Here is an 11898-nt window from a genome sequence, read left to right on the forward strand (position 1 = left end):
GGTAGGGCAATAGCCTTGAGCTGAAGAGCTCAGGGACAGCGCCCAGGCCCAGGCCCAGTTCAAACCCCATGACCCACAACAACAACAACAAACACCAAACAAAACAAAAACACACAAGCTAAGCCTAACTCTTAAAACTCGTGTTAAAGTGGCAGGATAACAAGTGCCCATCCACTCCTAAGTCTTTGGAGTAGGAGTGTACAGCACACGCTCTGCATGCTCCTACTTAACATGCTCAAGGCCGTAGGTTCAAGCCCAGCACCTCGCTCGCTCGCACGCTCGCATTTCCTTAAATAGAAAGGGTTTCATAAAGCAAGACCTCATATTCCTCCTAAGGGCAGGAACAAGGCTGTGAAATAAGGGGAACCTGGCCAGTCTCCAGGCCGGCCTCCACTGTCTAACCTCGACACGAATGGCTGATGTCCTCTCCATCTCAACAAGCAACTCCCAGGCAGGGCCATCCCAGAGGCAGGAGGGGGAATGTGAAACAGTGCTGGACTCACAGGGGCTTGAACCCAGCTGGGCGCTGTGCCTGGGCCTTTTGGCTCAAGGCTGGCCGCTGTACCACTTTGGGATGCTTCTGGCTTTCTGGTGTTTAACTGGAGATAATCTCACGGACTCTGGTGCCTGGTCTGGCTTTGAACCGTGACCCTCATATCTCAGCCTCCACAGTAGCTAGGATGAAAGGGGTGAGCCACGGGCACCGGCTGGGTATAAAAATTCCTGAGGGCACCGTGCCATGAAGTAGGAGAGGTGTGCTGAAGGTTTCCTAAGTGCACACAGGCCTGGCAGCTTCCCAGATGAAGGTTTGGGCAGGTCAGTTTCTCGGTTCAGTCTTTAGAAACCTGACTCTGTCACAGCAAAGACATTTGTGGGGTTTCTCTTTGGTATGAATGATCAGTTGCCTGTAAAAGATTTCCCTCCGTGGCCACGTTCAAGAAGTCACTCCTCAGCAGAAGTTCCTGGATGTCAACAGAGGTCTGACCACTTGGGAGAGGCGCCTGACTGCGGGCCAGGCCTGGGGGGCTTCTCCCACCATGCTTCTTTTGGTGCTGACAGAGGGAGGAGCTGCGGCGGAAGGCCTTGCCACACTGGCTGCACTCGTAGGGCTTCTCCCCGCTGTGGATGACGGCATGTCGGATGAGGTTTGTGCTCCAGCAGAAGGCCTTCCCGCACTCCTCACACTCGTAGGGCTTCTCCCCGCTGTGGATGCGCTGGTGTCGTGTGAGGCCTGACTTGCGGCTGAAGGCCTTCCCGCACTCCCTGCACTCGTAGGGCTTCTCCCCGCTGTGGATGCTGAAGTGCCGGATCAGGTCGGCTCTGTTGCTGAAGGCTTTCCCACATTCCTGGCACTGGAAGGGCTTCTCCCCCGTGTGGGCCCTTTTGTGTAGGATGAAGGTGGAGCAGTGGGTGAAGGCCTTGCCGCACTCCCTGCACACGTAGGGCTTCTCCCCGCTGTGGATGCGCTGGTGCCTCTTGAGGTAGGACCTGTGGTTGAAGGCCTTCCCACACTGGAGACACTGGAAGGGCTTCTCCCCGGTGTGGATGATGGAGTGGTGGATCAGGGCCGCGCTCTCACAGAAGGCCTTCCCGCACTCGCTGCACTCAAAGGGCTTCTCCCCTGTGTGTGTCTGTTGGTGCCAGGTGAGGTAGGACCTGTGCTTGAAGAACTTCCCGCACTCAAAGCACTCGTAGGGATTCTCCCCGCTGTGGATGATGTAGTGACGAATGAAACCCGGCCTGTCCCGAAAGGCCTTGCCGCATTCTTTACACACGAAAGGCTTCTCCCCAGTGTGGCTCCGGCAGTGAAGGACGAAAGTGGAGCGGTGGGTGAAGGCCCTCTCGCATTCTCCGCACCTGTATGGCTTCTCCCCGCTGTGGATGCGCTGGTGCTGGGTGAGGTGGGACTTGCGGCTGAAGGCCTTCCCGCACTCTGGGCATTTGTAGGGCCTCTCCCCTGTGTGCACCCTGTGGTGCTGCAGGAGGTACGTGCTCTTGCTGAAGGCCTTCCCACACTCCCTGCACTCGTACGGCTTCACTCCAGAGTGGATCCTCTCATGCCGAGCAAGAAAACCCTTCTTGTTGAACCCTTTCCCACACTCACTGCACTTAAAGGTATTTTCTTCCTCCTGAGCCACGGGACCTCTATCTGATGCGCCTGAGTCACAGGCACGAAGAGCATCTTCCGGAGAGATCTGCCCCTGGACGCCCCTTGAACACACGTCCTCCGCCATCCCTGACCCATCCTGTCCAAGGCTCATGCTCCCGGAAAGCCTCTCTCTCTGAGCATTTGATCCTGTGCTGGAGAGCCCTTCCTGCAAGGCTGATGAGCTGCCCTGACCCCCAGCCTGCGCCCACCGCAGCTGCCTCACGTCTCCCCATCTTAACGCTCCCTGGAGCGAGGATCCCTCACTCGTGGCCGGCTCAGGGGTCCTACATTCTGTGGCCTTGGTTTCTGAAACAAAGTCAACACAACGGGGTCAGTCAGCGAGGGTAACACAGAACAATATCACTGAACAGTGGAAAAAATGATGCTAAAAGCATTATCTTTATATTTGCACAGCCTCGGGTTTGAACTTCCTTTTTTTGTGTATGTTTCTGGAGTTCGATACTTGACTCTGCCTCCCTCCTTAGTGGGGACAGGGGGACAGAGGGTCTTCTAGCAGAGGCAGCTTCCATTCTGGATCAACTGTTTCTTCAAAAATAACTCATTTCCTTCCTTTAGCAGATCTGGAACCACTTAGTGTGTTCTAAAGAGCTTAACTGAAGCAAATCACAAGGGCTCTGGGCCAGCTCTCAGCTGAACCTCCTTATCAGTTAGAGGTTGGAGACAAAATCCAGCTGGGTGTGTATACCTAAAAACCATTTGGTACAGAGTGCTCAGCTCACCCACAGAGTTCTCTCTGCATGAATGAGAAAAATAGTTATAGATGTTGAGTCACTGAGACTTTGGAATTTAATACAGCAGCTAGATTGTTTTTTGGGGTCAGTTGTAGTACTTGAACTCAGGGTCTGGGCACTGTTTTGAGCCTCTTGGTACTCAAGGCACTCTTACCACTTCAGCCACAGGGACACTTGGAGTTTTTGAGGAGTTAAGTGGAAATAAGAATCTCACTGGGACTTTTTTGCCCAAGCTGGCTTCAAACTGCCATCCTCAGCTCTCTGCCTCCTGAGTAGTTAGGATGACAGGCAAGAGCCACCAGCACCAGGTTAGTCTGTGGCCTGACAGAAGAGATTTGGCAGAGGCCATGACAAGTATCATGGGTTGGAAAGCAGAGGAGCCACAGGTCAAAGGACTTCCATGTCTACAATGACCTCCGCTCCCTCATTCCCATGGTCACAGTGAGAAGCCTCCTAGGGGGTCTCAGGCCTGTAGTCTTAGTCTCACACTTGTAAGCTCTGGACACTTACCTGGACGGGTGCTTTGGGAGAGGCCTCCTGTCACTGCCCACAGCTCCTGCCCATGAGGCAGTTGGTCCATCAGCACAGGCTTGGAAATAGGATGCCCTGTTCATTGAGAAAAACAATGGACACATGGATGTCGGTGGAGAGATGACAGACCCTGAGCCTCCCCTGACACTCAATTATGATTCATTTCTCCCATTGATGCTCACAGGTCCTGGCTAGAATCCTGCCTCTGAGCTTTGCAAATACCCATTCCCTTCCGCCATATTCTCATTTTATTATGCTGCAAGCCTAATGAGACTGTTTCTTTTTTCTTTTCTGGTCAGTCTTAGAGCTTAAACCGGAGGTCTGGGCACTGTCCCCGAGCTCTTGTTCAAGGCTAGAGCTCTGCCACATTGAGCCAAAGCCCCAGTTCTGGTTTCCTGGTGGGTCACTGGAGATGAGTCTCGAGGACTTTCCTGCCTGGGCTCGCTTTGAACTGCAAGCCATAGAGTTCAGCCTCCTGAGTAGCTAGGATGATGAGCACGAACCACTGGCACCCAGCTTACAGGGGGAAAGCTGAGCGCACAGGCCTGGATCAGCCAAGCCAGGGGCAGAGGAAGGGAAGAGACTGGTTCACAGCCGGGTGGAGGCAGATGGCCTTACCCAGTGAGGCCAGGAGCCCAAATATCTCCATCATCACCTCCTGGTACAGGGTCTTCTGATCTGGGTCCAGCTGCCCCCACTCCTCCTGGGTGAAGGTGACAGCCACATCCTCAAAGGTCACGGACACCTGAAAAGTCAATGAGTGTTAGTACTGGCCTCAGGCCATTACATGAGCTGTCTGTTGTATATACTTTATCCTAAAAGGTGGAAAGAGATGAAGACCCAAACCACACAGCATATCCAGACCCCCATGCTCTGTGCTGGACTCCAGGGGGGACGGAGAAAGCCATTCTGGACTTCATGAGGTACTGGAAGAAGCCTTCTCATGGGAGCCTTGAGAAAATGGCAGACAATGGAAACAACTTAGGGACCGATAAGGAGACATTAAGGTTGTAGGATGTCATAGGAATCAGAAAATGTCATAGCTGTCGCCAATGACACCAGCGATGTTGGTAACAGCAATACCTGAGCCTCACTACTTCCTCTAGGAGCCTGCTCCACGCGGAGGCCCTCATATTCTGTGTCAAAGAGCCTGCAAGTCTCCAGCTCTGCACTTCAACTCATCAAGATAAAACACCCTGCCGGGCATTAGACATAGAGGAAACGCTCCACGCTCAGTGGGTTTTAGGAACCGTCACTCCTGCAGTTTCTGAGGACCACCACCCTCCCCCATCCCTCCCCTGTCACTATTCAGGCTAAGGAGCCTCCACAAATTCATCCGGTTGGACTCCACTTTGCAGAGGCTAGAAAAGGCCCGGGGACAGCGTGACAGACGGGAAGCCGCACGTCAGAGGGCCTCCCGGGGGACCTCCGTCAGCGGGCGGCCGCGGGCGGGGCTGGGGTCGCGGAGAGGCTCCGGAGGGCGGCCGGCGGCGGCGGCGACGGCGGGGCGAGGGCGTCCGCGCGCAGGAATGGCCCGGTCCCGGCCGTCCGGGGGAGGCTCCGCGGAGCTGTGTTTCCTGCTTCGTGGCGACAGGGGGGGAAACCCGCCTGCCCGCACGACCTGCGGGGTTCTTCGCGCAGGAAGGAGGGCTGCGGGCACCGAAGCGCGAAGCCCGCGGGCCCCCGGCCTCGGCACGGCCGCCCCGGTCCGCTCACCTGGGCCCGGCGCGCCGCCTCCGCCGCCATGCCCGGCCCCGCGGGCGCCGCCCGCCCCGCCCCGCCGCCGGCGGGGGCCTCGGCGGAGGGTCGCGCGCCTCGGCGCCCGGGAGTCCCCGGCTCCACGGGACGCGGAGTGCCGAGGGCAGCGCCGTTCTCCGCGGCGCTCCCGGCGGGGCGGACCGGCCAGACGCCACGGGACACGCCGCCGCGCGCCTCACAGCCGGCGGGGGCGTCGCCGGCGCGCCCGAGTGACGTCGCCGCGCCGCGTGCGGGATGCCCCGCCCCCTCGGCGCGCGCGCAGTGCCTTCTGGGCAGCGTAGTTCTTCGGCCAGGGGCGGCACTGTGAGGTGGGCGGTCCTGCGCGAGAGGCCTGGCGTGGCCAGTGACCTGCGCTTTCACAGCGCAGGAGGACGCGGCGGGGCGGCGCTGCGCATTCCCGGCTGGGAAATACTGACTCCCCGGACCCTGGCTCGCGGTTGCTGGGCCCGGAAGTCCTGCCCCCACGGCTGGAGGCGGCCCCGCCGTCGTGGCCTTTTGCGCACGCGCAGAGCACGGTCCTTTGGGTAATGTAGTTCTCGCGGGGCGTCCGGTGACTTGGTCTTTTTGCCTAGTGTGAAAGGCTGGGATGCCCCACGCGCCCTTGCCGAGGCAAAGAAGGGTTTTTAACCAGAAAATTCACCCGGCAACGAGTCACGAACACATGCAGAAGGCAGTCAATGGCATTTTTAATTTAAAATTTTACAGAGGGACATTTTTATTCAACATCATGATCAGAATGATGACATTTATTACATTTAGCATCAGGTCCTGTAGCCAGAGGGCTCAGCTGAGCCCACAAATCTGTCCTCCTTATTGAGTGGCTCTTTAAAATTTATTTTAATGAGCTTACAAAGGGAGAATTACATGGGTGGGTTTAATCTGGCTTTAGGACATAAGCAATTCACGTGTATACCACCAAAGTAAAACCAAGGCACCCCACACACTGCAGAAGAGCCTCTCGAGGTTTGAGGCGGGGGCCTGTGCATAAGCTGCAGGGTTCTGGAGCTGAACCCCAACATTAGTACACCTAACCAGTCTCTTGCCGCTGTCCTGTTGCCAAGCCCACCCCATTAAGTGCCACGGTCCAGCTCTAAGCTTGCAGGAGAGAATGGGTTGCCTCCCATTCGAGGATGTCTCCCGGGAAGTGTTTTCATCCTGGGCTGCTTGTTTTCTTCATCCTGGAAAGGGTTCCCAGGGTTCTGCCTGTGGAGGGAGGGAGAGCAGAGCCGGCTGTCCCCGTAGTCCCCAGAGTCCCAGGAGACGTCACCCTGCCTGTGTGCCCACTGGCTGGGCGCCGGCTGCCTTCCCAACAGGGCTTTGAATATCTCGTTGTGCATGTAAAAAAAGATGTACCCACAGTGCAGCCTGGCCACCTGCATGGTGGCCTCGGAGACCCTGAACACTTTCAGGTCACTGTAGGTGAACCATGCCTGCCTCTCGAAGTCAAAGACGTCACTGATGTAGTGGCCTGACTTCTGGGAGTCCCCCAGGTGGCTGAGCACACTGATGAGCCGGTAAGCCTGGAGCGGGTCCCCTGTCTGCACAGCATGTGGGTCCTTGGCCTCCACCGCAGAGCTCTCATTTTGAGAAACGTCTTCATTTTCAGGATTCTTGCCAGAACCCCATGCACCCAGGGAAATGGTGTCAGTCTTTGGGAGCCTTAATTTTGAAAATCCATTTGGGATCTTCTCTGTGTTTTCCAGGTTATCCAGCTGCCTGATGCATCGAGGTGGCTCTGGCTGAGGGAGTTCTTTGTCCACTCTCTTCTGGTCCATCTGGTGGAGCCAGTCCATTCTTGTCTGGCCTCCTTCTAGAATCGCCTTTCCTTTATAGTCATAAAGTCCTTCTAATAACTCAGTGAGGCCGTAGCCCTCCACCTCGCCAAGTGTGCTGGCTTTCTGCATTTCTGGATTTTCAGGCACCCATGGAGAATGTGGGTATGGGATGCTAGCCAGCTTGTTCTCCTCTTCATGGGCCACTTCATCCATTGGAGAGGCAGAGGCTGGCAGCCTCTCTCCACTGAGCACCCTAGACCCACAGCTCCTCAGCAGTGGTTCTAGTGCAGAGCCACTTCCCTGGCCTCTGGACTGCTTGGGCCTGGCTCCACCTCGGCTGTCGGTCTGGATTGGCCGCTGTTCTGCGGCCTCCTCTGGCCCCACAGGCACAGTAAGGGGACCGCTGGTTGCCAGGATGGGCACAACAGGGGGTCTCGAGCTGAGGGTTTCAGAAGTCCCATCTTGAAAGGCATCCAGGACGTGGCCATCTGCCCCGGGTCTGGGTAGGGGCCGTGGCAGCCGAGGGTCCTTGGTGCAGTAAGGAGTTACATTTAAATACCTGGGAATCTGAACCTCCTGGCTGTTCTTGGTCATCTGCCATTGGTCGTCCAAGCTGTAGCGTTTGAGGTGGACCACGAGCACTCGGGGGAGCTGGTGAAGCCTGAACTGCAGCGCTGCGTCCTGGCTCCCACACTCCTGGCAGGTGCGCTCCACGTCCTCCTCCTGGAAGAAAAGATCAAGCAAGCCCTGAACAGACACGGGAAACAGGGGGTCGGTTTGGCACAGGTTGACCGAGAGATGATGACTCTGTTCGGTCTTGAGCGTCGTCTGGCCACAGGCTTTACAAGTAATGGACGCCTGCAATTCAAACTCAAAATTTTCCTGTACAGGACAAAGGGTCGCTTGGGCGGGCCAGTTTTTGCACTCAGTTTCCCTCTCTGCACTCCACAATGTGCACTCCAAATCCTCAATTTCCTTCTTCAGCTGGTCCAAACACTGGCCCAAGAACTCATGGGCGTCGTTCTGCAGGCTGCCGGAGAACACCTCTGAAACGGCCGAGATGGTGTTTTTAATTCTCAGAAGTATCACTGCCTTGGTCTCCACCTCGAGAATGTCTTTACAAAGAAGCAGCTGGCTCAAGAGCGCGACCAGGGAGCCCATGGGAACTTTCTTCCAGGGGAAGTCTTGCCTGAGTAAGTCGTCGGCAAACGGCGGGATTGCAAACAGTGACTGCAGCACAGCATTCATGTAGCAGGTATTCCCCAGATTGGGGAAGCCTCCGCCTAGGTCCCTCATGGGAGCCCCTTCGGCAGGGTCCCATCTTGGCTTGCCCTGGCTTTGCTCTGATTCCAGTGCAAATAGACTTCTTTTGGCAGAGGGAGTCTGCGTGGAAGGGTCACTGTCCACGGGGTCAGGGTGTCCGCAAGGCTTAGTCCCGAATTCAGGTCCGAGTTTTGCGCTTCTGTCCTCCCTCTTTCTCTTGCCTCTCACATTCCTCGAAGGATAGTTCTTGGATTTCTTCTTTGGAGCAGGGTCATTTTCTCTGAAGAGATCCTCCTCTTCCATCTCTAGACCGGATGCCAATGCTTTCTTCTGGTCACCTCCCTTTTCTGACAACCGGTCTTTAATCATCGTGGGTCATGTTGTCACTAACGAAGACAACGGCCGAGGGCAAGGCAAGGCAAGGCGCTTGGCTTCCTCTCCTGGCTCTTGGAGACCCGAAGGTATGCGTCTCATGCGGCTGTTGTGTCACTGGCTTCCATGTCCCCGGATCCCAGGACCTCCCGGTAACCTTGGGCTTTCTTGAGTGCTTGAGGGGCAGCTTCAACAGTGAGGCATCCCTGAAGGAGTCTTCCAGTAAGACAGGAGGCGTGGCTCCGCAAAGTTAAACTCCAGCAACTCTGTCTTCCTCTGCCATGTCCGAGGGCCGGGCTTCCCACATTAATTAGCAGCAAACACCGCCCGTGTCATCTCATTCCTGCTGCTCTCCAGATTCCTCTTCCCAGCATTCTTGTCTGGTTGTTGACAGAACCTCTAGGAAACTATGGAACCTGAAGAAAAAAGCAATGTGAACAACCACAAAGATGACACGACTGCAGAAGGAGTCTGGAGGGAGGTGGGTCGGTAGGAGGGGCAGGGGTGCGGGGGTGACTTGAAGAACATTTTTTTAGGTATATGTGAAAATAGCAGAGCCAACACAGTGGCTCAGGCCTGTCATCCTAGCTACTCGGGAGGCTGAGATTTGAGGATCAAGGTTCAAAGCCAGCCCGGGCACAAAAGGACCTGAAACTCTTATCTCCAATTAACCTCTAGAAAAAGGGAAGTGGCGCTGTGGCTCAAGGGTAGGGCGGTGGCCTTGAGCTGAAGAGCTCAGGGTCCGAGCTCCATAGCCCCCAGGACTGACACAAACACAAACAAACAAAACCAAAGCAGGCTAAAATCCGGATGCACTTTTTTTTTTTTTTAAATTGGCCAGTCCTGGGACTGAACTCAGGGCCTGAGCGCTGTCCTTGGGTTTCCTCGAGGCTAGCGCTCTACCGTTTGAGCCACAGCACCACATCCAGCCTTTTCTATGTATGTGGTACCGAGTCTTTGTCATGCTAGGAAAGCACTCTCCCCCTAGGCCAAACTTCACCCCTTCCACCCCCCCCTTTTTTTTTTTAACATTGTGACTTCAAATAAAGTAGCAAAATTCCAGCAAAGCAAACATATTTTAAAAAACTTACCTTTTAGTCGAACAAAGTCCTCGCAAAGCACTGGAGTGGATTGCAGGGAGACTGGCTGGGGAGTGCAGGCCCAGAGGGAGCCTCCTTTATACCAGCAAGGCCTTGTCCCACCCAGTTTAGTTGCTTGGTTTCTTTTTAAAAAGATGGTGAAGCAGTCCCCACCCCAGAAAACTTAACAATCCTATAGGTTTAAGCTTAGGATCTTCCCCTTTCCCTTACAAAACCCCACCCCAATCAAGCAGATCAGATTATCCATCCAAAGACTTAACATGAGTCTGTGTTCTCGGAACTCTGCTGCTCTTCTTTTCCCAGCCTTCCTGCCCCACTCCGCCCTGGACTGGAGAAACCGTGTGCTTTTTGGGTCTAGTTCTGAGTAGGCTCTTGGCTCAGCCTACACCTTTGAGCATCCTTACTTTATTTTTTGGTTGCTCATGGGGCTTGAACTCAAGGCCTCAGTGAGGTCCCTCAGCTCTCTCCGCTCAAGGGTAACACTCTAGCCCTTGGAGCCACGGCCTACTACCGGCTTTTTCTGAGTAGTTTCTTGGAGATAAGAGTCTCAGTGACTTGGGGCGGGGAGTGAAGCCTAGTGGTAGAGTGCTTGCCTACCATGCATGAAGCCCTGAGTTCGATTCTTTGGTTACCACATACTCAGAAAAAGCCAGAATTGGAGCTTGTGGCTCGAATGGTAGAGTGCTAGCCTTGAGCAAGAAGTGTTCAAGGACAGAGCCTAGGCCCTGCGTTCAAGCCCCAGAACTGGGGAAAAAAAGCGCAAATAATAAAATGTTTTTTCTTGTTAGAAAGAGACAGGAGAAGTGATACACATAACTGTGTTTTGGGCCCCCATGCTCATGGTCTACGCACGAGGGAGGCAGAGGCAGAGAGCCTGGCCACAAGACAAGAACAGAAAAAGGAGAAGACAGTGCACCATGCAGCCCAGCTTGTCTGCACAGGCCACCAGGATCCAGAGCCCCACTGTTTTTAACAGAAGACCTCAGTGTGGTCCCGTCAGAATAGTGGCTATTTCCCTTCCCTCCCTCCCTCCTTTCCTTTCTGTCCTTCCTTTTTCTTTTTTTTTTTTTTTGTCAGTCCTGGGCTTGAGCTCAGGGCCTGAACACTGTCCTTGGACTTTCTCAAGGCCAGAGCTCTACCACTTGAGCCTCAGCACCACTTCTGGCTTTTTCTACGCATGTGGAACTGAGGAATGGAGCCCCGGTCTTAGTGCATGCGAGGCTGGCACTCCTCCACTAGGCCATGCACTTGGCCCCAGCAATGTCTGTTTCTTAGGGTACAATTGGTTGGGCTGTCTACTGGGGAAGGAGGAAGCCTTGTAACTTTTGTTTTTCATTTTCCCACAAGGTGTCCGTCCGTATGCAGCGGCCCGAGCACCAGGGTTAGTGCCAGGTGCAAGTGGTTCCCTGGAGGCCTGCAGGTACGGAGGAGACACAGAGATGGAGATTTTGTCCCAATGGCAGGATTCAGGCTCAGGGCTAGGGAGCGGCCTGGCCGGTGCAGAGCCTGTCCGGGTTGGACCCCTCGTCACCCCAGTCACACTCAGAACATGGGTGAGCCCACGGGGACGCTGGTGGCCATTTCCACCCATGCACGCATTCACTCCTTCCGGTCGGGGTTCGGGAGGGAGGGAGAGGAGGGGGGCCAAGGCTCCCTGCCTGTGGCAGGCCCAGGGGGTCTGGACAGCCTGGCACACTGGCCTGTGACTTCCGGCGGCTGACACGAGGTGGCGCTGCCAGAGCACTGTCTGGGCCGAGGCTGTCTCCATAAACGCCCAGAGTGGAATCAGACAGTCCTGTCTGGTCGGATTTAGAGAAGAAGCGGGTGCCAGTCCCCCCCCCCCCTCCTCCATTCCGTGTCACCCCCTCCGTGCACAGAGTGGCCTGGGCACTCAGTGTCTCAGGGTGGAGAAAAGGAGGGAGGTGTCCCGGGGGGCGGGTATATTAAGAGGGGCGCTTGCTCAGAGCAAGACCTGTCATCCCAGCTCAGATCTGAGGATTGTGGTTCAAAGCCAGCCAGAGCAGGGATGTCCATGAGACTCTTATCTCCAATTAGCCGCCAGCTGAAGAGCCCAGGGACAGCACCAAGGCCCAGAGTTCAAGGCCCACAGCTAAAAACAAACAAACAAAAAACCAAAACAACAACAAAAAACCCAAAACAATACAACTCTTGTACTTTTTTTTTTGTGGGTCATGGGG

General features: G+C 55.3%; 2 protein-coding genes across 2 annotated transcripts; both read right to left on the minus strand.

Moving 5' to 3' along the window:
- Window positions 1-208: 208 nt before the first annotated feature.
- Window positions 209-5249, minus strand: LOC150043352 (uncharacterized). The gene is made up of 4 exons (XM_090322017.1): window positions 5149-5249; window positions 4051-4177; window positions 3412-3507; window positions 209-2455 (listed from the first exon to the last, which is right to left on the minus strand). The coding sequence occupies exons 1-4, from the start codon at window positions 5176-5178 to the stop codon at window positions 855-857; spliced, it is 1854 nt and encodes a 617-aa protein (XP_090178143.1). The 5' UTR covers window positions 5179-5249; the 3' UTR covers window positions 209-854.
- A 1011-nt stretch (window positions 5250-6260) lies between these two features.
- On the minus strand, window positions 6261-8597 carry LOC150043353 (ubiquitin carboxyl-terminal hydrolase 29-like). Its single transcript, XM_090321928.1, has one exon. The coding sequence runs from the start codon at window positions 8595-8597 to the stop codon at window positions 6261-6263; it is 2337 nt and encodes a 778-aa protein (XP_090178054.1).
- Window positions 8598-11898: the final 3301 nt, after the last annotated feature.

The sequence above is a fragment of the Megascapheus bottae genome, chromosome 31 (genome assembly GCF_031878675.1).
Source record: "Megascapheus bottae isolate mThoBot1 chromosome 31, mThoBot2.hap1, whole genome shotgun sequence".
Classification (NCBI taxonomy): domain Eukaryota; kingdom Metazoa; phylum Chordata; class Mammalia; order Rodentia; family Geomyidae; genus Megascapheus; species Megascapheus bottae.

Excerpts from the sequence above, each read along its gene's own strand:
- LOC150043352 (XM_090322017.1), bottom strand. The coding sequence starts at position 5,178 with ATGGCGGCGGAGGCGGCGCGCCGGGCCCAG. Across the intron at positions 4,178-5,148 it reads AGGCGGCGCGCCGGGCCCAG|GTGTCCGTGACCTTTGAGGA; the intron begins GTGAGCGGACCG and ends TTGACTTTTCAG. Across the intron at positions 3,508-4,050 it reads TGGGCTCCTGGCCTCACTGG|GGCATCCTATTTCCAAGCCT; the intron begins GTAAGGCCATCT and ends CTCAATGAACAG.
- LOC150043353 (XM_090321928.1), bottom strand. The coding sequence starts at position 8,597 with ATGATTAAAGACCGGTTGTCAGAAAAGGGAGGTGACCAGAAGAAAGCA.